Genomic DNA, 27,067 nt, shown 5'->3' on the forward strand with positions numbered 1-27,067 from the left:
TTATAGAAATTGTTTTATTGACATTCCAAATTCCCACCCCTCCAACAAGATAATTGAGAAAGGGATTCCTGTGGGTACGGGGCCAGAGTACTCCATAATATAATCGCACAAGGCAGATTGGACCCAGCCCATCATGAAAACAAGGGGCTCTGCTCCCTGAACAGTGTGCTGGAAAAACCTGTTGGAGTACACAAATATAGTTTCAGTGTGCTGCTTATTTAACTGTAAATGAACAACCATAAAGTGGAAGTGTGTGCTTCCCAGGGGATTGCTTATGGGGTAAAACTATTTTAAAAAACCTTAGAAATTACCGATTTTAAAATTCCAATCACTTAAACGTATTCCAGATCCACTTAGAGGAAAAAATGGGCAAGTTCAACTTAGTTTGTGTTTTAAAACAACAAAAGCAAATAGTGGAAAGATTGAGGGAAAGAAAGTACTGGCTCAGATGAAGAAAGGATGAGAAGACACTTCATACAATGCCAAATGTATGAGGAAAACTATTAAACATACCTAGAATAGAACAGGCTGAGTATATCCAGAATGGTTAACTTGAGAAAAGTACTGACGGGATTGTTTGTTACTGATCACTACCAAGACAAACAGCTACAAGGGCAGGATTAAGATTTCGAAGTAAATCTTTATTGGACAACAGGGTCTTCCGGAGTTTGAAGGAAGGGGGTCTCTGTAATCTACTTTGGTTACAACCTACCAAATGTCATCTTCAATTCCCAACTATAAAGGCTCATCTGGTCCAGGTGCTGGCATTCCAGTACAAACAAATGCATTAAATACATAGTCCCATGTTAAAAAAAAAAAAGAAAATTGTGGATGGGTATAATGGTCAATGGCAATCAGGACCACCAATATAGCAAGGTCGTCACCAATTTTTTATTGACCAAAACTTTCCACGGACAAGTATAGGTCATCGCGCTGATGTCCCAGGGTTAGGATATGATTTGTATGTAACACTCCCACATATCTGTCACGAATACACGGGTCACTCACATATTCTACCATCATCTCATTTAAGTAAGGTGAATGAAAAGATTGGGTTAGCACAGGTGAGATGGAAACAGATGATTCCTGTCTAATATGTAATATAACCTAATATCTACATTACTGTCCAAATTTATACACATTGGCATTTCAAATTTTCAGTCTGTAATAAAGGTTGAGAATCTGGGCAAGCATCAGTTCTCCTTCAGAGTAGGTATCCATGCCCTGCTCTGTGTTTGGGTCTGGCACATAATTAACCAGACAGATCCACTTGCCCATTCACTGTCTCTGTTGTGTCTTTGGGTTTCATCGCCAGCCAGTCATTTACTGTGCTATATATGCTTTGGTTAGAAGTTATTTGAGGTTTCCAAACAGTCTGAGGGACCTGGGTGTTACTTAGATTTGCTGGTAAAGTGTATGGGGCGGGGGGGGTGATCTGCTCCCTGCTCAATACCAGCAAACCCACTACGCATAGGAAAACACATTTGCATTTGTACTGAAACAGCAGCAGCAGCAAACCAAAGTTAGCGCCAAGCTAAAGTTTGCAACAGGATGTTGACCCACCTGGTTTCAAACTCCTGCCCGACCCCCCACCCCCAATTTTGCTTCTTCCTTCCCAACCAAATAAGTCACCAACTTCAGATTATGTTAAAAGTCTAGTTTCAGAAACCAAAAGTAATGGGAAAGTTTCCATCTTCAAGGTGGTATTTTTCAGTCCGTCACTAAAAAATATTCCTACAGTACTGATCTCCATTAAAAAACACTGAATCAACATCTGGCAGACAGCAGAAATCCATGGGAATAGCTGCAGAATTGTACGACTGCTGGTCATTTTCTTCACTTTAAATATTTGGCTTGAGGGGAGAAACTCCGCTGATATCCTTGGGCTAAGTCCATCCATTCTTCACTCCCGATGGACGAGGACAAACAGTCCCAGCAGAACGAGTACTGCGTACTGCAAAACAGATCAGTATGCATTAGTAAAAGTATGCATTAAATGCATTAGTAAAAAACTTACAGTTTCACAAAAGATTAGCCCCGAAACAGGATTCAAGTAAAATTACCTTAAATTTTGGATAGTCATTCATCAGAATGGTCACTATACCTATGTAAGGTACAAACCTGGAAAAATATGATGTTTGAAATCGGTTAGACAACTTGTAATATCAAATAAGAGTATCACAATGCCAATTATAATCATTTTAACTAAACACAGCCTTTCCAGCAGCACCCATGTCCCAAGAATAAATATCCAATCTTGACCCCTCCATGAGTAAATGAGCCAGGCCACAAGGTCCCTCTGACACATCCTTGGTTTTTACTCAGTTGGCTGATCTCACCTGAAGGTGGTGGCAGGGGTGAGGGGGGAGGGAAATTATTTTCAGGTTCCTGATCCAGGGAAGGGAGAGTAAAGGCGTACATGTTTAGGAGTGAGATGATTGCAATTAACAGCGAGATGACACTGTCTAGATTCATAGGTGAAGGATGGTCACTTGGGGAAGTTAAGCTTTACCAGTGCCATGCAAGCAGACTCAAAATACAAGGGTTGGGGTGGAAAATTTGCCCTCAAGACCTCACAAATAGTCCACAAAAAAGTCAAGGATGGGCTGAAAAACTCAAAATATTGAAAGAAAGGTCACACTTGTCTATTTTGATTGGAGTAGCAAGTGCGGGAGAGGAGCTGCTCCTCCAATCACAGATTGTCTCTCCAAGGCTCACTGCTCCAGCTCCTCCAATCACAGGTTGCCTCCCTCTCCCTCTTGCTGCTCCTCCAGATTCAGAACCCATGATTGGAGGAGCATCAAAGGTGGGAGGAAGGGAATGTGTGACTGGAGGTTAAGGAGCAGTTATTCTGGCCAGTCCTGCTGCCACCATGCTGAAGACTTTAGGCTGCAATGTCTCCAATTGCTTTAAACAGCTGCTGGAGATAAGTGGAGGGAGTGAGCTGCCGGATATCCAGTAATGAAGCACAGAGTACAGATCAGATCAAATTACGTTTTCAGTGTCACACGTAGCTCCATTCATTATTTTCTACTTAATTCCTTGTTTTGAGCAACTCCAATTTTGATTTAATGCACCAGTCCAGCTTCCGTGTAAGTTGAACATAGTGTGTCAAGGCTAAGCTCAGCATTTGGGTCTGGAGACAAGGGAATCATTGAGAATGGAATTTTGCTGTCCCAGCCCTTGGACAGACAGAGCTTGTTGGGTGAATTGGGACTGGCTGCTTCATAATTCTTCTCAGGGGAACCCTTCACTGTTGCATCACCTTTTCAAAAATGGTTGGGTGGTGTGGTGTGGGGTTAGGAAAGGGGGTTGGGTGGTAGGTGGTGTGGGGTTAGGAAAGGGGGTTTGGGGGTAGGTGGTGTGGGGTTAGGAAAGGAGGTTTGGGGGTAGATGGTGTGGGGTTAGGAAAGGGGGTTGGGTGGTAGGTGGTGTGGGGTTAGGAAAGGTGGTTTGGGGGTAGATGGTGTGGGGTTAGGAAAGGGGGTTGGGTGGTAGGTGGTGTGGGGTTAGGAAAGGTGGTTTGGGGGTAGATGGTGTGGAGTTAGGAAAGGGGGTTGGGTGGTAGGTGGTGTGGGGTTAGGAAAGGGGGTTTGGGGGTAGGTGGTGTGGGGTTAGGAAACAGGGTTTGGGGGTAGATGGTGTGGGGTTAGGAAAGGGGGTTTGGGGGTAGGTGGTGTGGGGTTAGGAAAGGGGGTTTGGGGGTAGGTGGTGTGGGGTTAGGAAAGGGGGTTTGGGGGTAGATGGTGTGGGGTTAGGAAAGGGGGTTTGGGGGTAGATGGTGTGGGGTTAGGAAAGGGGGTTTGGGGGTAGATGGTGTGGGGTTAGGAAAGGGGGTTGGGTGGTAGGTGGTGTGGGGTTAGGAAAGGGGGTTCGGGGGTAGGTGGTGTGGGGTTAGGAAAGGGGGTTTGGGGGTAGATGGTGTGGGGTTAGGAAAGGTGGTTTGGGGGTAGATGGTGTGGGGTTAGGAAAGGGGGTTGGGTGGTAGGTGGTGTGGGGTTAGGAAAGGGGGTTGGGTGGTAGGTGGTGTGGGGTTAGGAAAGGGGGTTCGGTGGTAGGTGGTGTGGGGTTAGGAAAGGGGGTTTGGGGGTAGATGGTGTGGGGTTAGGAAAGGTGGTTTGGGGGTAGATGGTGTGGGGTTAGGAAAGGTGGTTTGGGGGTAGATGGTGTGGGGTTAGGAAAGGGGGTTGGGTGGTAGGTGGTGTGGGGTTAGGAAAGGGGGTTTGGGGGTAGGTGGTGTGGGGTTAGGAAAGGGGGTTTGGGGGTAGATGGTGTGGGGTTAGGAAAGGGGGTTTGGGGGTAGATGGTGTGGGGTTAGGAAAGGTGGTTTGGGGGTAGATGGTGTGGGGTTAGGAAAGGGGGTTGGGTGGTAGGTGGTGTGGGGTTAGGAAAGGGGGTTGGGTGGTAGGTGGTGTGGGGTTAGGAAAGGGGGTTCGGTGGTAGGTGGTGTGGGGTTAGGAAAGGGGGTTTGGGGGTAGATGGTGTGGGGTTAGGAAAGGTGGTTTGGGGGTAGATGGTGTGGGGTTAGGAAAGGTGGTTTGGGGGTAGATGGTGTGGGGTTAGGAAAGGGGGCTGGGTGGTAGGTGGTGTGGGGTTAGGAAAGGGGGTTTGGGGGTAGGTGGTGTGGGGTTAGGAAAGGGGGTTTGGGGGTAGATGGTGTGGGGTTAGGAAAGGGGGTTTGGGGGTAGATGGTGTGGGGTTAGGAAAGGGGGTTGGGTGGTAGGTGGTGTGGGGTTAGGAAAGGGGGTTTGGGGGTAGATGGTGTGGGGTTAGGAAAGGGGGTTTGGGGGTAGATGGTGTGGGGTTAGGAAAGGTGGTTTGGGGGTAGATGGTGTGGGGTTAGGAAAGGGGGTTGGGTGGTAGGTGGTGTGGGGTTAGGAAAGGGGGTTGGGTGGTAGGTGGTGTGGGGTTAGGAAAGGGGGTTCGGTGGTAGGTGGTGTGGGGTTAGGAAAGGGGGTTTGGGGGTAGATGGTGTGGGGTTAGGAAAGGGGGTTGGGTGGTAGGTGGTGTGGGGTTAGGAAAGGGGGTTTGGGGGTAGGTGGTGTGGGGTTAGGAAAGGGGGTTGGGTGGTAGGTGGTGTGGGGTTAGGAAAGGGGGTTTGGGGGTAGGTGGTGTGGGGTTAGGAAAGGGGGTTTGGGGGTAGGTGGTGTGGGGTTAGGAAAGGGGGTTTGGGGGTAGATGGTGTGGGGTTAGGAAAGGGGGTTTTGGGGTAGGTGGTGTGGGGTTAGGAAAGGGGGTTTGGGGGTAGGTGTTGTGGGGTTAGGAAAGGGGGTTTGGTGGTAGATGGTGTGGGGTTAGGAAAGGGGGTTGGGGGTAGACAGTGTGGGGTTATGAAAAGGGGTAAAAGAGTGGGAATTATGTGAGAGAATACCATGGACAATGTGTTACCAGCCAAAGGGATCCTTTTACTCCAAATTCCACTTCATAGACTGTATTTTAGCAATTCAGATCTTAAACTAATTGGGATCAGCTATTATTTTTCAGATCATAACACTCAGCAGCTTGTGTTTATATAGCATCTTTAATTCTTTAATCCAATAAAACATCTTAAGATGCTTTACTCCATTTCCTGAAAATTACAATTCCTTTAAATGCAATTAGAAAAGATCCAAATAGCTTTTGGATTGAAAGTATTGTGTGTGAACATGACTCATTCATATGAAACACACACAACTTCAAGCACCGAAGTAGTTATCTGGGTGTATATAACAGGCGGCTGGTTCCAGTTTCATTTTAATGAGACTGTTAATGTAATCAAAGGCTCATCATCTTGCTGCAATTACATGTGGCATGAGAAAAGTACAAACACGGGCTGGAAAATTGAATTTCAGACCAAGCACGGCAACACTATTTAAATTCACAGGATTCCAAGGGGTAAAGGAGTCAACAAAACAGACCAGAAAATCGACAGATCCTCTCTAACCTTCCCTATATGGGAAGTACTCTGCAAACTGTAGGTGCAAACTAGAAAATGAGCAGCTTCAGCTGTTAGCCACTTTGCTAAATTTAAACCCTCACGATTCTGCAAACTATCGCTTCAGAGTAGTCTTGTAAAAGATAATCATTAAACTGGATTTTTTGACATGTTTCAGGTAGTTACTTTGCAATTCTCTTCCATTTCATTAGTAATGGGTAGCTGGCAGCTTAAAATGTTATTTTATGATAATTCTCTGCATTCTCTGGAATCCAGCAACTATCAGATATTAACATATACATCAGGGGCAATTCAAAATTCTCAAATGCCCAAACTTATTTCCATTAAGCTTTCCTACTTCAATTTCCAGTTCAATGCCTATGAATTTCATGCTGAATAGGATGATCTTTACATACATTTAGACAATATAGAATACTTTACCACTCAATATTGTTAACAGTCCCCACATTTTTATTTAAAGTATTAAACTGGTACTTTTGGACATCAGGTACCCACCACTACTGAGGATAATTTCAAACAGGATACACACCCTGTTAAATCGACACTGAGGTTTTTCAAAACAGATATCACTTGCTGCTGCAGATACAAGTACAACGTAATCAGGTCAGAACGGTTTAGGGGCTCAAAATACTAGGCAACCCTTTTACCTCTCAGGCACAGAATCCAACATTTGTCACGTCACATTTAAATTATAGGAGGGATAGTGTGTGTGAGTGTGTGTGTGAGAGAGTGTCTGTGTGTGTGTGTCTGAGTGTGTGAGTGTGTGGGTGTGAGAGTGTGTGGGTGTGAGAGTGTGTGGGTGTGAGAGTGTGTGGGTGTGAGAGTGTGTGGGTGTGAGTGTGTGTGGGTGTGAGAGTGTGTGGGTGTGAGTGTGTGTGGGTGTGTGTGTGGGTGTGAGTGTGCGGGTGTGAGTGTGCGCGGGAGTCAGTGTGAGAGTCAGTGTGTGTTGCATTCAGTGCTCTGGGGTTCACAGCACTGTTTGCAAGGTTTCACACTCTGCCTGTGGACAGGGAGGTTTGACACAGACCAACAATGCAAAATCTGCACTGTTGACTTGTTTGGGTAGCACCCACTCAGGCAAGGTGAGAAATGCCAAGGTGAGAAACAAAGTGGCAGTCAGCAGCACTGCCCATTCCCTCCCTTTCCCCCTCCTTCCTCTTGCTGGTCGGTAAAGCTCCATTCAACTGGTGGCAATAAACCACTTCATTTGCATTACATACAATGCAGCCAGTGCTGCTGGCCATAAGAGCACAACGATAAATGTGACAGTTAAGTACGTTTCAGGATCACATTAAGCAAGTTACATGGCAGTTGGTGTAACACATGTCAGAGACTCACCCCACATCTCTGCAACTGTCTGTTGCTAAAGAATATATTCTATGCATCATGGTCTTGTACGAGTGGTGCAAGATTTCTGCAGCTTGCTGCAGTCATAGGTAATGCATGCACTTCAAAATTTATGATTCACCATCCATATGGTTTTTTTAAAGCCACAATTACATTATTGATGCATTGGTCAGTGTGTCTGTACAAGTTACTGTTCTCAGCTGCAGTTAATTCAAATTTGTAGGAACAAGTGAAGGAATAAAATGACTGATTACAATACAAGGCCTTAACACTTAGTCTGCTGTAACTTAGACCATGTTATCTGTGCAGCTTATGTTTTCATTGCTAAAAGAAAGTCACCTTATCCTGACACTATGATCAACAGATCAGCATGTACCATTTGGTCATCAAGAGAATGAGGTGATTTCAGCGATCAAAATCACAGAGATACATACCAAAATGTAAAGAAGGTTGTTAAATGGAGAAAACATTGTGCGTGTGTTGGGGGGAGGGGGGAAGGGGAGAAAAAGTCAGAAAAGGCATTTCTTACTATGCAAATCCATTGCTAAGCTGCTTTTAAAATATAGGTTCAGGCTTGGACAGTTAAGAGCTAAGAGCTGTGCGACTGCCGCCTGTGCCGCACAGAAGCACTCTGTGCTCATAATTTTCTTTTTAGCAGAACAGTCAAGTTACTGTTACAAGAGGCAGGATTGAAATTTGATGAGTGACCCTCCAGTCAACAGCTCAGCTTTGTTCATAAACCTCCCTCCCTGACTCAAGATAACATTTCAACTTGGCTTTTCTTAAAGGCTGAAAATACAGAGGAGGAAAGCACCTTTATCTAAAGTGCTTTCCTAAAAACACTCAAAAAGAAACTGTACGCGTGCCAGGAATGTTAAATCCCTGGTTCCCCTCTATATTTTAAAAGACTGCTGGAGACAAATCAGATATTGCATGATATATCTTATTCAGTAAGTTCATTTCCCACCAGTTGCCATTAAGCTGCAATAGTTATAGGCACCCATCCTAGATCTGGATACCAATCACAGGGATCCAATTCAATTAAAAGCGAAAGAGGCCCAGCATTCAAGTCATGTTGTTCTAGCCAGCGCCCTGTCAGCTAAAGATGCAAATATTTTTAATGCAAAACGCAACAATGTTTGTTTTATTCTTTCACAGAATGTGGGGGTCGCTGGCTAGGACAGCATTTTTATTGCCCATCCCTAATTGCCCTCGAGAAGGTGGTGGTGAGCTGCCTTCTTGAACTGCTACAATCCATGTGGTGTAGGTACACCCACAGTGCTGTTAGGGAGGGAGTACCAGGATTCTGACCCAGCAACAGTGAAGGAACTCAAAAGTTACTCTTACTCTACAAGTCTGTGTACCTATTACACTTTCAAATGCGTTACACTTTAAACATCAAAAATGATTTTGTTTAAAACCCTCACACTACAGAGTGTCTAACTGACCAGTGGCTTAAAAAAACACAACTCTAACTGATCCAAGGAAATGTCTATCAATTTGCCTCTAACTGACCCTGATGCTGTACTCCAGGTAATTCAAAGACACCTTTGTACCAATTAACAGCCAATTTCATGAAAAACAAAATCAAAAAATCTGAATTATGCAACATTGAATCATTAATGAACAAATACACTGGCCTCTGACACAGAACTATTATGGGTTGGTTAGCATTTAATTAGATATTCTATGGATCAATTTGAGGTTAGACTATGATTTAAAGTTACTGGTTAATTGGATATTCTGTGGTTTGGAGGTTTTACCAAAACCACTCATTTCTAATGCACAAAGTATGGCAAATTTGAAAATATGGCTAAAGGATTTCAACATGGATAAGTGTGAGGTACTATATTTTAATGAGAAAAATTAGGTTACATATTACTTGGAAAATAAGAATCAAAATGGGATACAGGAGGTAAGGGATCCAAGAGCACAAATCAAAGTAGCAATCCAGGTCAGTGAGGCCCTAACAAAAGAAAAACAAGCACTGGGGTTCACCAACAGAGGGACAGAATTTGAAAGCTGAGAGTTATACTAAGCTGTACTGACCCTTGATTAGGCAACACTTTTGGGAGTACTGTGTACAATGCTAGGTGCTGATAAACTTACAAAGATGAAAGCAGAACTGTAGGCTACACCCATCAGGAAAGAATGACCAGCCTGGGTCTCTTTGACTTGAAAAGGGAAGACTGAAGGGTGACCTAAAGAGGTCTTTAAAATTATGAAGGGTTTTGATAAAGTATGTTCCCACATTAGCTGTGATAACTATCAGCCGTACTGGCCAACCTCTGGAGGGTCAAAGGTCAGCTGGCTTCCACCCTAAGGGGAAGTGATTTACTTACGAGTTACCGGCGCAACCACACAAGAGTGACTATCGAAACTTTGTAACAATAAAAAGGTCAGTCTGTGCATTAGTGATCCACTGTGAAGGCTCACTGGAACTATCCACACACAAGAAAGAACCTGGAAGGTTACATGACTGATAATCAGAACGTGCAAACATTATTAATGGCCTTTGATATTCACTCAAACCAGTCATCGTTTGGGGACCAATTTATAACCATCAGTGGTTTGTGGGGGAGCGAAATGGCATGTTAAAAGACATTTCAGAAAAATCTGGACTGTAGATTGACAGTTTCACGTAGAAATATATTCTGCAACTGTCAAGTTTTTTTTAAAAATCACGTGCAATGGAACCTTTGAAGGCTCTGTAAGGTGAGCTCCATCCTACTTCTAAATTTGAATTGCAAACAGTCCAGTGCTATTGCAACACGTCTTTACAGCAACTTATATTTACATAGCACCTTTAATGTAATGAAAAGGACCCAAGCTGCTTCACAGGAGCATTAGAAAAAATGACACTGAGCTGCATATGAAGATATTAGGCCATTTGGCCAAAAGCCTGGTCAAAGAGGTAGGTTTTAAGAAGTATCATAAAGGAGGAAAGTGAGGTAGAGGTGGGGAGGTTTAGAGAGAGAATTCCAGACTTTGTGGTCTTGGCAGCTGAAAGCACAGCCATCAGTGGTGGAGTGGTTAAATTCAGGGATGTTCAGGAGGCCGGAATTAGAGGAGCGCAGATATCTTGGAGGGTTGCGGGTATAGTGATTAAAGATATCCGTGACACTGGGGATAATTGCTCCGCTCTCTTTCGGAATACTGCCTTGGGATCTTTTACATCCACCTGAAAAGGCAGATAGGGCCTGGGTTTAACATCTCATTTGAAAGACAGCACCTCAAACAGTGCAATACTCCCTTAGTACTGCAATGAAGTGTCAGCCTTGAATTGTGTGCTCAAAACTTGAAGTGAGACCAGTAGCATAAAATGCTGGAAACACTCATCAGGTCAGACAGCAACTGTGGAGAGAGAAGCACAGGTCAGCGACCTGGAACATCAACTGTTATTAGAACTCAGAGTAATAAAGAAATGTTTTCTGGGGCTGAACAGAATACCCTTGCTCACTACAAGGTGCTAGCTCATTTGTGTCTAACTCTTCAAATAGCAGAACAATCACCATCAGTCCATTACTTAGACTGCAATCTATGATTAGGGTTTGTTAAAGTAAACAATGAAATGTTAGCAATAAGATGGCACAACCCTCATTACAACATAAAACCCAACTCCAGGATGCAAGACAATTAAAGGACCTTAAAAGTCACTAATGACATCCTATGTGACTGTGACAAAGGTAAACTATCCATCGTTGCCCTTCTCAACCTATCTGCAGCCTTTGACACTTCTGATCATACAATCTTCCTCCACCGCCTCTCCACCATCGCCCAGCTGAGTGGGGCTTCATTTGCCTGACTCTATTTTTGACTCCATCTAATCATAGCCAGAGAATTGCCATTAATAGTTTCTCTTCGCGTTCCCGCACAGTTATCTCCGTGTACCCCAAGGATATATCAATGGACACATCCTATTTCTCATCTCCATGCTCTCCCTCAGCAACATCATCCGAAGACACATCAATTTCCGCATGTATGCTGACAGCACCCAGCTCTATCTCACCACCACTTCGCCCAACCTCTTCACTGTCTCTAAACTGTCAGAGACTGCTTATCCAACATCCAGTACTGGATAAGCAGAAATTTCCTCCAATTAAATATTGGAAGATTGAAGCCAATGTCTTCGGTCCTCGCTCCAAACTGCATTCCCTCACCACTGACTCCATCCCTCTCCCTGCCAACTATCTCAGGCTCAATGAGAATGTTCACAACCTTTGTGTCATATCTGACCCTGATGTAAGCTTTCAACACATTACAACACCATCACTAAGACTGCCTATTTCCACCTCCATAGCATCACCAGTCTCTGCCCTTGCTTCAGATCATCTGCTGCTGAAACCCTCACCCACATCTTTGTTACCCCCAAACTTGACTATTCTTATGTACACCTGACCGGCCTCCCATATTCTATCCTCCATAAATTGAGGTCATCCAAAACTCTGCTGCCTGTGTCCTTACTCGTACCAAATGCTATTCAACCACCATCGCTGTGCTCACTGGCTCCCAGTTGAACAATGCCTCAATTCCAAAATTCTAAACCTTATTTTCAAATCCTTCCATGTTCTGACCCCACCACATAACCAAAAGGGCAGGCTGCCTGATCATTATCACATTGCTCTTTGCGGGAGCTTGCTTTGTGCAAATTAGCTACCTTGTTTCCTACAACAGTGACTGCACAAAATTATTTCATTGGCTGTAAAGTGCTTTGGGAATTCCAGTGATCATGAAAGGTGCTATATAAATCAAGTCTTTCCCTTTCTTTGACCAGAAATATGTGGCAGAACCTGAGAATCATCCATGTTCTTAAAGCCATTTGACCTGAATTATCTTTTCTCCTACCTGCCAAAATTGCTTCCTTTGGGTTGGCTTGTTGCGTGTGGCAACTAGGGAGATTTCTGTACTTCATACAATTTAAAATAGCTAGCTTTTTAAACAGAAGCTGTTCACCCTCACTGCGGTTCAAGATGGGTAGGAATGTGCCTGTCTGCATGAAGCAGGCAAAGATGGCATGTGGAAATTCACAGTGATCATTTTAAGACAATTTGTTTTAATGAAAAACTGCACACCTTCAGGGTAACAGCACTGTCATAACTATTCATTAGTATCCTGTACAATAGTCCTTATGTACTATAAACCTGATTTTAAGTGCCTGCCTTCAGGAGGCCATTAGACAGACTCTGTTAAATTCTGGGATTTTCCATTAGACTCCAGTTTTGACTAAAGCATTTGAATTTTGATCTTGAATCATAACTTGAACATCCAAATGCTACAGCTTGTCTTTTTTCGATGAGACGTCAACCGAGGCCCCATCTGCTTGCTCAGGTGGATGTAAAAGATCCCATGGCACCATTTTGAGGAAAAGCAGGGAAGTTATCCCTGGTATCCTGCTCAGTGGTTTGCATCAGGAGATCAGCTGCTTGTCAGACTGAAATAAAGACACTTACTGTGGAATGACGGTAGCTTTTAGAAAAAAGCCACGTGCCATTTCACAACCTTGGTGTCTTTTCAAATATGCTGACAGGGCACAGGAATGCAATTCTTTGCCTTCGGTTAGCATTTATTTGTTTGCAATCTTAGCCATTTCTCTGATGCCTGCCTTACTTTGGCTGTGCTCCCACCATGTTGTTCCGTTCTGTTTAATAAAGGGGTTACACAATTTCTCCACCTGGAGATTATACTTGACTTGTGTTACAGCTTCAGCATAAAATTAACAACCCTTTCCCATGCCCTCCCCATTATAAATTTTCAACATAAGCACAATTGTGGAACAGCCATTTCCATTTTCCCTTATAATTTAGAAAAAGTTTCTCCATTGGGGCAGAGCAATCGACACGCAGATCATATACTACAAATCTGCAACTCACCCACGTGCCCGTCCCACCACATCTTTCTTCTCTAGCCAGTGTTGTCCCTGTTTGTACAGGCCTCGGTCATCAACAGAGTTGTTGTCACCTTTCGTCAGGAACTTGATGTCTCCGTTTTCCCTAGAACAGGAGAATGAGTTGTCACATGGTTTTCACAATCTGCAAAAACCTAGGAGTGTGATGTATGGAACAGAAATTTTAAGTTGGCCAGTTAGTCTAAGGAGCTTACATTTACATAGCACTTTTAACAGAGTAAAGTCCCAAGGTGCTCCACAAGAGCATTATCAAAAAAACATCTTAAAGGAGGAGAGAGAACAAGGGAGGTAAAGAGATTCAGGGAAGTCATGCCAGAGCTTAGAGCCTTGGTAGCTGAAGCATGGCTGCCAATAGTGGGGCAATGGAAATCAATGACATGAGAGAGGCCAGACTTGGAGGAACACAGAGATCTCAAGAGGGTCAGAGGACTATATAGAGGTGGTTACAGAGATAGGGAAGGTTAATAAAAAGGATACAAGAAATGTTTTATGAAAACCTTTAATTTTTGTTTAAAATTAGCACTTCAGCAAGTAGCCCAGAGACACCTAAACTGCTGAAGCGCAGAAAAGCTGCCTCCGTGATTTTAGCTGAAGAGGCTCCAGTGGAAAACATCAACTAATTAATATAGTGAAGTTGGTCCATTTCCAGATGAGTGGCCATTCCCACAATATATACTCAACTTTCATAGGTGCTGTGCAGCTAAAACCTTTAAACGTACACAGATTTTTACCTGTTCCTGTATGACTGAACTGATTTCTTCCTATCTCAGCTAATTTCTTTCTTCCCATATCCAGTCCCTTCCCACCCGCATCTATGACTCTTCCTTAACCGTTTGTCACTTCAACAGTTTCCTGGTCGTAACCATCTCCTATTCATTATGGACATCGAAACCCTCTTCACCTCCATCCCTCAGCAGGATGGTCTGAAGCTTCTCCACTTCTTCCTTGAACAGAGGCCCAACCAATCTCCATCCACCACCACCCTCCTCCACTCGTAAGAGCATGTTCTCACATTGAACCACTTCTTCTTTAACTCTATTCACTTTCTCCAAACAAAAGGTGTCACTATGGGTACCTGCATGGATCCTAGCTATGTTTGCCTTTTTGAGAGTTATATGGAACATTCCTTGTTCCAGTCTTACTGAGGCACATCTTCCTGGCCTTTCTTTTCTGGTGAATTGATGGCTGTACCTGTGCTGTTTCCTGTACTCACCCTGAACTGGAAAATTTAATTGACTTTGCTTCCAACTTCACCTCTCACCTCAGACTCTTCTTTTCCTCTACTTCTCTATCTCCATTTCTGGTGATAGGCTATCAACCAATATTCACTTTAAGCCCACTCACTCCCACAGCTGCCCTGACTACACTCCCTCAGGCCGTGCTTCCTCTATTCCATTCTCCCAGTTTCTCAGTCTCGGTCACATCTGTTTGGATGGTGGAACCTTCCATCCAAATGCTTTTAATATGTCTTCTTTTTTTCAACCAAGGATCCATTGCGCCATGGTTTGCAGGGCCCTCCACAGTATCCATCTCCTTTCCCACACTTCTGCTCTCACCCTTTCCTCTCCCTCCCAGAGCCACAATAAGATTCCCCCGTCCTCACTTTCCACACCACCAGCCTCTGTTCAATGGATTCTCCTCCATTTCTGCCACATCAAGCGGGATATCACTGCACGCTCTCCTCATTCTTTCAACACTCCAAAGGGACTGTTCCCTCTGTGACCTCCCCTCCCACCCCTACGGCACCTTTCAAAGTGCAGAAGATGCAGCACCTGCCCTTCTACCTCCTTCCTTCCCGCTTTCCAAGGTCCCAAACACTCCTGCCAAGTGCAACAGTAATTTACTTGTACTTCTCTCAACTTATTACTATATTCACTGCTCACAATGTGTTAACTACATTGGTGAGACCAAACACAGATTGAGATACCACTACAAAATACTTTCGTTCAGTCCGCAAGCATGATGCCAAGCTTCCATTCGCCTGCCATTTTAATTCTGTACCTTGCTCCCACTCTGCCCTTTGTTGTTGGCCTGCTCGAGTTCCAATGAAGCTCAATGCAAGCTCAAGGGGCAGCACCTCACCTTTTGACTGGGCACTTAACAGCCTTCTGGACTCGAAAGTAAATTCAACAATTTTGGAAAATAACTTCTGCCCCCATTTTTTTTGCTGGTTCAGTTTTCTCTCATTTCTTTCAGAATTCCTGTGTTTGGATGGCTGCTTTCCTGCCATTCACACCTCATCTAGACACATCTTTTGTTTCTTTACTTGTCTCATTACCACTCCCTTTGGCTTTTCACCATGAAACTTTTTGCCGTTTAGTCTCTCCTGGGTTCCACCCTATCTCAGAGACCTGTCGTTTTGTTCTTCTTCCCAACCTCCCCCTTTCATTTGCTCAAAACCTGTTACATTTCTAATCAGATGTTAACTCTATTCCTCTCTCCATTGATGCCATCAGACCTGCTGAGTGTTTCCAGCATTTCCTGTTTTTGTTTCAGGTTTCCAGCATCCACAGTGTTTTACTTCTATACTTTCCTAACCGTCCCCTAAGGAATGAAAAGCCCTTGCATGTATATATGGACATCTCTCCTCAGTGGATTGCCAATGCCAACAGCGAAGGCAGTAAACAATACATTATACGAGTTCCCCATTCTTCCGAAAGCTTCCATATATAAACCCCAACACACAAATCAAAGAGTCCGTACACTCGCCACAATAACATAGGAACATACAAATCAGGAGCAGGGGTAGGCCACTCAGTCCTAAGAGCCTGCTCCACCATTCAAAAAGATCATAGCTGATCTGATTGCAACCATAACTCCACATTCCTGCTTACTCCCGATAACCTATCGCTCCCCAATTCATCAAGAATCTATCTACCTCGGTCTTAAAAATATTCAAAAGCTCTGCTTCCACCCACCTTTGAAGAAGAGAATTCCAAAGACTCTCAATCCTCAGAGATAAAAATTCTCAACTCTGTCCTAAATGGGCAACCCTTATTTTTAAACAGTGGCCCGTAGTACTAGATTCTCCTACAAGAGGAAACATCCTTTCCGCAGCCATCTTGTCAAGACCCGTCAGGGTTTTTTATGTTTCAATCAAGTTGCCTCTTACTTTTCTAAGCTCTAGCAGATACAAGCCTAGCTTGTCCAACCTTTCCCCAGAAGACAACCTGCCCATTCTTGGTATTAGCTTAGTACTTCTCTTGAACTGCTTCCAATGCATTTACATCCTTCCTTAAATAAGGAGACCAATACTGTGCACAGTACTCCAGATGTGGTCTCACCAATCCCCTGTATAATTGAAGCATAACCTCTCTACTTTTATATTCAATTCCCATTTCAATAAATGATAACATTCTATTAGCTTTTCGAATTGCTTGCTGTACATGCATAATATCCTTTAGTAAATCATGCACTAGGACATCCTGATCCCTCTGAATCCCAGAACTCTGCAATCTCTCACCATTTAGATAATATGCTTCTTTTTTATTTTTCCTTCCAAAACAGGCAATTTCACATTTTCCCAAATTATACTCCATTTGCTCTTTGCCCACTCACTTAATCTAGCTACATCCCATTGTGGCCTCCTAGAGTCCTCTTCACATCATACTGTCCTACCCATCTTTGTGTCATCTGCAAATTTAGCAACCATACCTTCGGTCCCTTCATCCAAGTTATTTATATAAATTGTATAAAGTTGTGGCCCCAGCACCGATCCATGTGCCACACCACTTGCATCTTGCCAACCAGAAAAAGACCTTCTTATGCCTACCCTTTGTTTCCTGTTAGCTAGCCAACCTTCCATCCATGCCATTACCCCTTACATTTTTCGCAATAATCTCTGATGTGGCACCTTATCAAATGCCTTCTGGAAATCTAAATGCAGTATATCCACCATTTTCCCTTTAACCACAGCATTTGTTACTTCTTCAAAGAACTCCAATAAATTAGATAAACGTGATTTCCCTTTCACAAAACCATGCTGACTCTGCCTGCTTATCCTGAATTTTTCTAAGTGCCCTGCTATAACACCTTTAATAATAGCTTCTAACATTTTCCCTATGACAGATGTTAGGCTAACTGGCCTCTAGTTTCCTGCTTTCTGTCTCCCTCCTTTTTTGAATAAAAGAGTTGAATTCACTATTTTTCAATCTAATGGAACCTTCCCTGAATCTAGGGCAATTTGGAAAATTAAAACCAACGCACCAACTATCTCACTAGCCACTTCTTTTAAGTCCCTAGGATGAAATCCATCAGGATCTGGGGACTTGTCAGCCTGCAGCTCCAACAATTTTCAGTACCACTTACCTGTTTTTTTTTCCATTCATTCATGGGATGTGGGCGTCGCTGGCTATGCCAGCATTTATTGCCCATCCCTAATTGCCCTGGAGGGGGTGATGGTGAGCTGCCTTCTTGAACCTCTGGAGTTCATGTGGTGTAGATACACCCACAGTCCTGTTAGGGAGGGAGTTGCAGTATTTTGACCCAGTGACAGTGAAGGAACAGTGATATATTTCCAAGTCAGGATGGTGAGTAGCTTGGAGGGGAACTTCCAGATTGTGGTGTTCCCATGTGTCTGCTGCCCTTGTCCTTCTAGATGGTAATATTTGAGGGTTTGGAAGGTTGATTGTAATTTTCCTGAGTTCCTCTCGCCCTTCCATTTCCTGATGTACAGCTATTGCTGGGATGTTACTGTATCCTCTATAGTGAAGACTGATGCAAAATACCAGTTCAATTCATTGGCCAGCTCCTTATTTTCCATTATTAATTCCTCAGACTCACTTTCTATAGGACCAATGCTCTCTTTGTTAACTCTTTTCTTTTTAAAATATCTATAGAAACTCTTAAAATCTTTCCTTATATTTCTAGCTAGCTTTTTCTCATACTCAATTTTTCCTTCCTTAATCTTTGGTCATTTTGTGTGGTTTTTTATGTCCTGCCACCCATCTTTGCGCAATTATATGCTTTTTCTTTAAGTTTGATACTATCTATAACTTTTTTTTAGTTAACCATGGATGGTGGGTCCTCCCCTTGGAATTTTTCTTTCTTGTTGGAAAGTATCAATTCTGTGTATTCTGAAATATCCCCTTAAATGCCTGCCACTGCATCTCTCTTGACCTACCCCTTAACCTAATTTGCCAGTTCACTTTAGTTCGCTGTGCTTTCATGCCCTTGTAAATGCCCTTATATAAGTTTAAAATACTAGTCTTGGAACCACTCTTCTCTCCCTCAAATTTAATGTAAAACTAAATAAATATTATGATTGCTGCGACCTAGGGCGTTTTCACTATAGGTCATTAATTAATCCTCTTGTTGCACAATACCAGCTCTAGTGTGGCCTGCTTTCTGGTTGGTGCCAGAACGTGCCGTTCTAAGAAACTACCCCAAAAACATTCTATGAATTCCCCATCTAGGCTACCTTTGCCCATCTGATTTGACTATCACCGTACCTTTCTGACAAACTCCCATCATTTCTTCCTTTTTACCCTGTCCTACCATATGGCTACTGTTAGGGGGCCCGTACACCACTCCCACAAGTGACTTCTTGCCTTTATCATTTATCATCTCTACCCAAACCATTTCTATATCCTGGTTTCCTGAACTTAGGTCACCCCTCTCTACTGTGCTAATGACATCAATACTTAACAGAGCCACCGCTACACCTTTTGTTAGCTTCCTGTCCTTCCTAAATGTCACTTCAATATTCAGATCCCAATCTATGCTTTCCTGCAGCTATGTCTCTGTAATGACTGTTCTTTAATTTAGTGCCTATTTCCTCATACTATCTAGGTAGAACTGGGAAAGAGGTTCTGCAATGGACCACAACAATTGGATCCTGCCCTTCCCACTACAGATTCCTTTCCAGCCCCGAGCAGATGTCCGGAACCCTGGTTCTTTGCTGCAGAGAACAGTGTCAATCCCCTCACTATACTGTGCCCTACTATCACTAATTCATTTTTACTACCACCAATTAAGTGGCTTCCTGTACCACAGTGCCATGGTCAGTTTGCTCATCTATCCACTCTCATCCAAACAAGCTGAGAGGACCTCAAAACTATTGGACAATTGCAAAGGCTGAGGCTCCTGCACTCCTGCCCTCTGGGTCCCCTTACCTGCATCACTCGCAGTCACACCCTCCTGTCCCTGACCACTGACCAAATCAGAAGACCCTATCCTAAGGTGTGTGACTGCCTTCTGGTATAAAGCATCCAGGTAACTTGATATGGTTGCAGTGTCTGCAGCTCAGCCTCCAGCTCAATGACTCTGAACTAAAGCTCCTCCAGCTGCAAACACTTACCACAGGCATCCAGGAGCTCCCACATGCTACAGCCTTGACATATCACCTGTCTTGCCATCCATAATTTGTTTTAATTAATTACTTATTTATATTATTGTTATTTATTTTCCTTTTTTATACATTGTATTAACTTTACCACCAGTATGTATACTATTTTAAACCTTAGGATTAGAATAGACCTTAACCACTTACCAGGTACTCACCAAACAGCTAACTCCTTTCCCTGGAAAAGTAAAAACCAATTCCTACAGGGAGAAAGATGGAAAAAACGAAAGGAACACCACCTTCTCCAACTCCTCTACTCACCAAACTCCCAGATATATTAACACTTTAAACTCCCCCACTCACCAAACTCCCAGGTGCGCATGCAGTTCCAAAGCTGCATTTGTTTCTTCAGTTTTAAGAGTTCCTTCATCCCACTTTCATTTTCCCAGTGCCACAGTCCACTTGGTGGCAGAACAGGTCAGTACCTCTTACCTTATCCCTCGTGGGATGTGGAAGGAGGACAGATGAGAATGGGGTTTTAAAAGGACCACTGATTGAGCATTGTGCCTATGAAAAATCACCCTACAGAGAAATTTGGGGAGTAATGAAAAAAGTTAGACCTAAAATTCTACATTCTGCTGTGCAGTGCACCAAGCTGTCAAGAGGCATTAACTCAAGCAAGACAACACCTTAAACCATGAATTACAGTTTACAAATCACCAGAATTCATGGATTAGAAGCACATACTTCTCATGAATTTTCAGCACTCTGTGTACTATTGGAATTTCTCGTCCTTCAATTCGAAAAACCACAATTTCGCCAACTCGGATGGGATCTTCTACACGATTGGTCAGGAAGAGAAGATCACCTCTGTGGAATGCAGGTTCCATACTCCCACTGAAATAAGAGTGATATATCAGTGTCAGTCTGATCTTTTTCCAGCAGAGAGGGGCATTTCACAGAGTAAAGGTCCCACAGTTCCTTTTCATCCCTGTTGTGATTAACATTCCATCAGTGTTAACAGTTTCCTGGTGCCAGACCAGTGGGCTAATTCCTCAAATGATCCATCAATGTCAACCTTACCCTCACCAGACAGCTGATAGTCTCCAGTAAATGTCAGTGGGTTACGATGAGCAAATCCATTAGTCTACAATCCATTTGTCAGTCTGTTTTCAAATAATGTTTTAGGGTTCACTTTGAGTTAATTAGAATTAGTGATTTATTCAAATCTGACTGATCCCTCAACTCTGTCCACTTACTAGAAACACATAAATAACACTTTAGCCATTTAAACAGTTTACTGGCTGAGTCAAATATATGTAATAACTAAAAGTGCTGGAAACACAGCAGATCAGAAAACATCTGTAGGGAGAGAAACAAAGTCAGCATTCCACATTGATGACTTTCACTCAGCAACCTGAAACATTAACTGTTGCTCTCTCTCCACAGATGCTGCCTGTCCTACTGAGCATTTGCAGCATTTCTGTTTTCACTTCCTATTTCCAGCACCTGCAGTATTTTGTTCTAAAAAAAACATATGAATTGGGAGGAGTAGGCCATTTGGCCCCTCGAACCTGCTCCACCATTCAATAAGATCATGGTTGATCTGATTGTGGCCTCAACTCCACTTTCCTGTTGAACCCCTATACCATTTAACTCCCTTGTCAATCAAGAATCTATCTAACTCAGCCTTAAAAAATATTCAATGGCCCAGACTCCACTGGTCTCTGGGAAGAGAGCTGCACAGACTCAAGACCCTCAGAGAAAAAAATTTCTCCTCATCTCTGTCTTAAATGGGAGGCCCCTTATTTTTAATCTATGTCCCCTGGTTTTAGTCATCCCACAAGGGGAAACATCCTTTCCCCATCCACCCTGTCAAGTCCCCTCAGGATCTTATATGTTTCCATCAGATCACCTCGCAATCTTCTAAACTCCAATGGATAAAGGTCCAACTTGTTCTACCTTTCCTCATAGGATAACGCCCTTATCCCAGGAATCAGTCGAGCGAACCTTCTCTGAACTGCTTCTCATGCAATTGTATCCTTTCTTAAATGAGGAGACCAAAGCTGTACACAGTAGTCTAGATATAGACTCACCAATACCCTGTACTCCTGTAGCAAAATATCCCTACTTTTACATTCCATTCCCCTTGCAATAAACAATATTTAATTTGCCTTCCTAATCACTTGCTGTACCTGCACACTAACTTTCTGCAATTCGTCTACCAGTACACCTAGATCCTTACATTTAATATATTTAGTGAGAATTTCTATCTATGTGCTCCTGCTACCAGATAGGATCTATTGTCTATGAAGAATGAAGCAGAAGTTATGATATGTGGATGCTGTAGACTTTCAGCTGCAGTTCCAGCCTTTAGAAGAGGCTGCTCACAAAACAGTGATAAATGTCACACAACTCATGTCGAGCAGTGATGGCGGGAATTAAGATGACCAGTCCTTTAACAGGTCTGGGGATCTGAAGAGTCACTGAAAATTCGTACCTGAATAAGAGAACAATCTATTAATCACTTACCTGAGTACAACTACAATCGGACTTTCACTTCCTGTCAGAACCATCAATCCTTTCCAGATCATCAGGGCAGAAGACACAATCATACCAAAATTCAACACCTGATAGTACAACTGAAACAAGAATCATTTGATTAAACACGTGTCAATATTTCTGTAATGGCTGTTTACATTTCACAGAAGTTTTAATAACGCATCGTGCAGAGCAAAACTTCAATTTAGCTGCACTGGCCTCACATCCCCAGTCAGCATCATCATTCAGCCCTTACTCAACTTTCACCTTTTAGTCCAGTCCACTTGTAAAAACTGTCTTTGCCACTATCCACATCTTAGCAAGAAAACCGAACATTATGATACAGTGATCCAGCTGTCGGAGTGCGAGTAAATGAGAGTAGCACCATACACTACACATTTTATACAGATGAAAATTTTAAGAACGGAAAAACCTGAATCAAATTGTGTGTTTTAAATTAGATGCAGGTAACAACCCAAAATAAAGCCTTACAAAATGTGATCTTTATTTCTTAAAGTTAACACTTAACTGATATGTACATTTAAAAAGTCTTGGTGTGTGTTTGAGCAAAGCCTTAATAACTGGAACCAAACAGCTGATCCTGGACTCCCCCAGTTGCAATCTTCAGTTTGTACTGGACAAAACTCAGCAATGACTCATCCCTTTACTTTCTCCCCATGTCTCGCTTTGCCTCCAGAATTTTGCACTTTTCCCAGATGGATAATTTGATGATTCAGCCATGAGCCCACATGGCACAGCAAGCTGGTGTCCAAATGCACCTACTAATGTGTGAATCAGCCTTCCAACTTACCTGTAATTTCAAACAATTTGCTACACATTGTCACCTGCACAATTCCAAATCATGTGGCTGATATGATGGTGCTTAGAAAAGCGCTGCTTTAAGATGCTGTTAGAGACCATGGGTTCAATGAGACTTGCCTATCAAAATGGCAATTTTAGAATAGACAGCAAATGGATAGTCTTGGTTCCCTATATCATGAGAAACCTGGGATTGTCTTTTGTTATGCTGCAACAGCAGGAACAGTCTCTCTCTCTCCCTTCAACAATATTGAAGCTTTTTGTCTTGCATTCATTAAGATAGCTCACAAGAGAATCCAACAGCGAGTTATTCTAACGAACGCAAGACAGAAAGCTTCGACAGTTTGTCTCTTTTTTTTCTGTACTACCGAAGGTAAGACAAATGACAGATCAAAGAGAGAGACTGCATCCCGGGCTAGGAACGTGGGACAGGATAATATACAGAACAAACTCTCAGAGTCAGCAAGCAGGGGTGACGTTTAAAATAGCCCAGTCAAAGGAGAGTCAAAAAGAAACGATATGCTGGATTTTATGTGAGCAAGCAAACCTGCTGTCGCTTGATGGGCAATTGCTTGTAGAATTCTATGAGTGTTTGCATGGCAACATGTTGTCAGTGGAACATCTGAATGGCATATTCCCTCTACAGGGCATCTGGGAAACCAGTGGTGTAACCAGTGGTGTAACCAGTGCAAGCAACTGTGCATTTCTTTGACCAATCAGATTGAAGAAATATTAATGAACAGTGCAGACTCTATCTCTGAAGTCTGCGGGATAGAATCAAGCTTCAATGTCAGGTACAGAGAGTGAAAGACAGTCTGGATTGAGAGAAAGGAGAGAGACAAAGAAAAAGTTTTAAAAATCTCCAATGATAATTATAAGCTGCAGGATTCAGACCCCAATGTTAATTTTCAGTACCAGAGACGCTGTTTTCAGCAATTAATACTTATTGTGCTGTTAAAAGGGTGTTTAGGCTGAATGCCTTGATTTAACTATGCATGGTGAGTTTCATCCACATCCATGGTGTCAGGACAGGAACTTCACACCATTACTTACATATTAATGGAGAGCCAGAAGGGAAGGTGCGATTTTTACGCAGCTAATGGAGCAGCAGCACATCAGGGGCAGCAACCTCTGGATTTGTGTTCAACAGCACCTGTGCACTCAGCAGAAGCTGCAGTCCAGTTTTCACACAAATAATGAGAAAGCTGTTGGCCTCACTTTATATATATCAAAATCTGTCCCAATGTATAAACGTTTAGCTTATGCACCAGCAGGAAAAAAATGTCATAAAGCAGTTGATTTTTTGTAAAGACTAATCTCGTTCACTAATAACCTTCAGGGAAGGAGGGAATGTGACATCCTAACTCAGCCTGCCATGTGGCTTCAGTCCACATGAAAAGCTTGGCTTAGAACCCTAAATTGTGCCCTAAGACAATTAGTTGCAAATCAAAGCAGTCGCCGGCCATCTTCTCCGCAACTAGCAATAGGCAAAAAGTGTGGCAGTTTCACCCACACCAAAAGAACAAATTTAAAAAGCAGCTGTCACTTACACAAATAAGTATTTTTATTAAAATGTCAACTATTCCTGTGTTTATTCCCTAGTTCTCTTCAAGGGCATCATGCAGGGATTTAGACAGCTGTTAACCAACAGGGACCTTTCTCAACAAATTAGCTGAACAGTTCTCAAGATGCTCTTGTGCCAATTTCCACCTCCAAACAAGGAATATTTAGACAGTGGCCTTTAGAAGGAGCACACTGAAACAAAGGTCCACCTGAGCAGTGACTCTCCAGGAACCAGATGACAAGAGATCAGCCTGTGCAGGGAAAAACATAACCAATAGAAACTGTAACCAGCAGCCGGGGGGAATAAAGTCAGCTTCCGTATTCCTGATCAGATTTGAACTGGACTAGCCATATCAATACTGTGGCTACAGTAGCAGGTCAATGGCTGGGAATTCTGTGGCAAGTAACTCACTCCCTGACTCCCCAAAGTCTGTTCACCATCTATAAGGTACAAGTCAGGAGTGTAATGAAATACTCCCCACTTGCCTGGGTGAGCGCAGCTCCAACAACACTCAAGAAGCTTGACATCATCCAGGACAAAGCAGCCCGCTTGATTGGCACCCCCATCCAGCACCAACGCACAGTGGCAGCAGTGTGTACCACCTACAAGATGCACTACAGCAATTTACCAAGGCCCCTTCAACAGCACCTTCCAAACCTGCAACCTCTACCACCTAGAAGGACAAGGGCAGAAGATGCGTGGGAACACCACCACCTGGAAGTTCCCCTCCAAGCCACTCACCATCTTGACTTGGAAATATATCACCTTCACTATCGCTGGGTCAAAATCCTGAACCCCCTTCCTAACTGCACTGTGGGTGTATCCACACCACGTGGACTGTAGTGGTTCAAGAAGACAGCTCACCACCACCTTCTCAAGGGCAATTAGAGATGGGCAATAATTTTTAAAAATTAATTCATGGAATGTGGGCTTCGCTGGCTGGGCCAGCATTTATTGTCTAGCCAACGATACCCATATCCCATGAAAGAATAAATAAAAAATAATTGTGCATGGTAAGGATGTGATAATCAGCAATGCTGTACATCAAATTCCACTTGTCCCCTTTTGAATTTACACAGCAACATATTCAAGCTTCACTGATAGGGTATGATGGGAAAGAGAGTATTGGAACATTAACCGTGAGACAAGTCAGTAAAAAGAAAAGTTCTTTTAATAAATCTTGCATTTGACATCTGACAGCCAAAGGGGCCACACAGCCCAGCTAATCCATGATGGTCAAAGGAATACTTGGAATCTATGACAACAAAATCTAGTTTTGCACAGATCTTCAAACTTCACCACTTTGACAAGAACATGATAAGCTCATTCCTAAATGAACTTTCACATGAGTTTTGCAACAAAAACCACTCACTTCCCAAAGGACTGAATCCTATTTTAGTCAAGTAGCAGCAAAAAAAAAATGTTCCCAAATGTAAGCAAGCATCCTTCTGTTTCTCCACTCAATGAGGGTGCATTGTGTTAGAAGCGACTCTCCCCTACACAACTTCTACAAGGCTTTCAGCATTCCATATGGGATCAACCAGCTCTTCTCAAAAGCATCATCACTATCATATCACAGGCTCTCAATGCTCAATCCAAATTGAGTCGTTCAGGTTAATTTTTCTCTTCAACATAAAGACAATTACAGAGGAGAAAACATCATCAACAGTGAATCAGTACAGGCTGGAATAGGACAACATATGGAGGACAGTTTGAGGTTGGTTACATGGGATGGGCTGGAGGGGGCAGGTGCAACAACAACTTGCATTTATGTAGCACCTTTAACATAATGAAACGACCCCAAGGCGCTTCCCAGGAGCATTCTAAAACAAAGTGTGACTCCAACTCCCATAAGGAGAGATATAAGGTCAGGTTTGGTCAAGCACCTTGGTGGAGGAAGCAAAGTAGCCAGGCGGAGAGGGTTAGGGAGGGAATTCCAAAGCTTGGGGTCCAGGCAACTGAAGGCACGGTCACCAATGGTGCAAGGATCAAAGCTGCAAATATCTCAAGAGGGTTGTGGGGCTGGAGGCGATTCCAGAGATAGGGAATGGCAAGGCCGTGAGGGGCTGGAAAACAAGGATGAGAATTTTAACAGCCAGACCTCCCGCCTCGTTTCAAAAAACTTTATCACCGGCTGTAAAGAGTTTTGGGGAATCCGGTGGTGGTGGTGGCGAAAGGCGATATATAAATGCAATTCGGTAACCAGGAGTCAATGAGGGGGCACAAAGAGTGATCAGGGAAATAGGACTTGGTGTGAATTAGGAGACGGGGGGGGGGGGGGGCAGCAACAGAGGTTCGGATGGATGGCGGGCGGGGACCCGGCGCGATTTTCAGGCTCCAGGCGCAGCTCCCGCCGTTTTGGGGGCCCGACCCACCTGCCGCTTATTCATGCGCCGCACATCGTTAAGAAAATCCAGCGACATCATCTTGCCTACCGCCGGCCGTCCGCCTCCTTTCAAACCAGCATTAACCGGGGGGAGGGGTTGGGGGGGGAAAAGAGAAAAAAAATTAAATAAAAATTAACGCCCGGAGCCCTCTCGCGCCACCCCCAACCGCCGCCGGAAGTGGAAGCTCGGGGCAAACTAGAAGCTCTGACTAGGCCGGAAGCTGAGCGAACCGGAAGGGGCGGGGGGGCCAACAGCGGCGCGCCGCCCGATGGGAGATTTAAAGGGA

At 43.5% G+C, this 27,067-nt stretch overlaps 1 protein-coding gene across 1 annotated transcript; it reads right to left on the bottom strand.

Moving 5' to 3' along the window:
• Positions 1–26,987, bottom strand: sec11a (SEC11 homolog A, signal peptidase complex subunit). The gene is made up of 6 exons (XM_078532588.1): positions 26,770–26,987; positions 22,003–22,112; positions 20,218–20,367; positions 13,153–13,272; positions 2,064–2,121; positions 1–1,954 (listed from the first exon to the last, which is right to left on the bottom strand). Exons 1-6 carry the CDS (start codon positions 26,818–26,820, stop codon positions 1,904–1,906), a joined length of 540 nt encoding a protein of 179 aa, XP_078388714.1. The 5' UTR covers positions 26,821–26,987; the 3' UTR covers positions 1–1,903.
• Positions 26,988–27,067: the final 80 nt, after the last annotated feature.

Source organism: Cetorhinus maximus, chromosome 30, assembly GCF_964194155.1.
Source record: "Cetorhinus maximus chromosome 30, sCetMax3.hap1.1, whole genome shotgun sequence".
Classification (NCBI taxonomy): Eukaryota; Metazoa; Chordata; class Chondrichthyes; order Lamniformes; family Cetorhinidae; genus Cetorhinus; species Cetorhinus maximus.

Coding starts and splice junctions, on each gene's coding strand:
- sec11a (XM_078532588.1), bottom strand. CDS start 26,820: ATGATGTCGCTGGATTTTCTTAACGATGTGCGGCGCATGAATAAGCGG. Junction 20,368..22,002: donor CCGATTGTAGTTGTACTCAG/GTAAGTGATTAA, acceptor CTCTTATTTCAG/TGGGAGTATGGAACCTGCAT. Junction 2,122..13,152: donor GTGGTGGGACGGGCACGTGG/GTGAGTTGCAGA, acceptor ATATTTTTCCAG/GTTTGTACCTTACATAGGTA.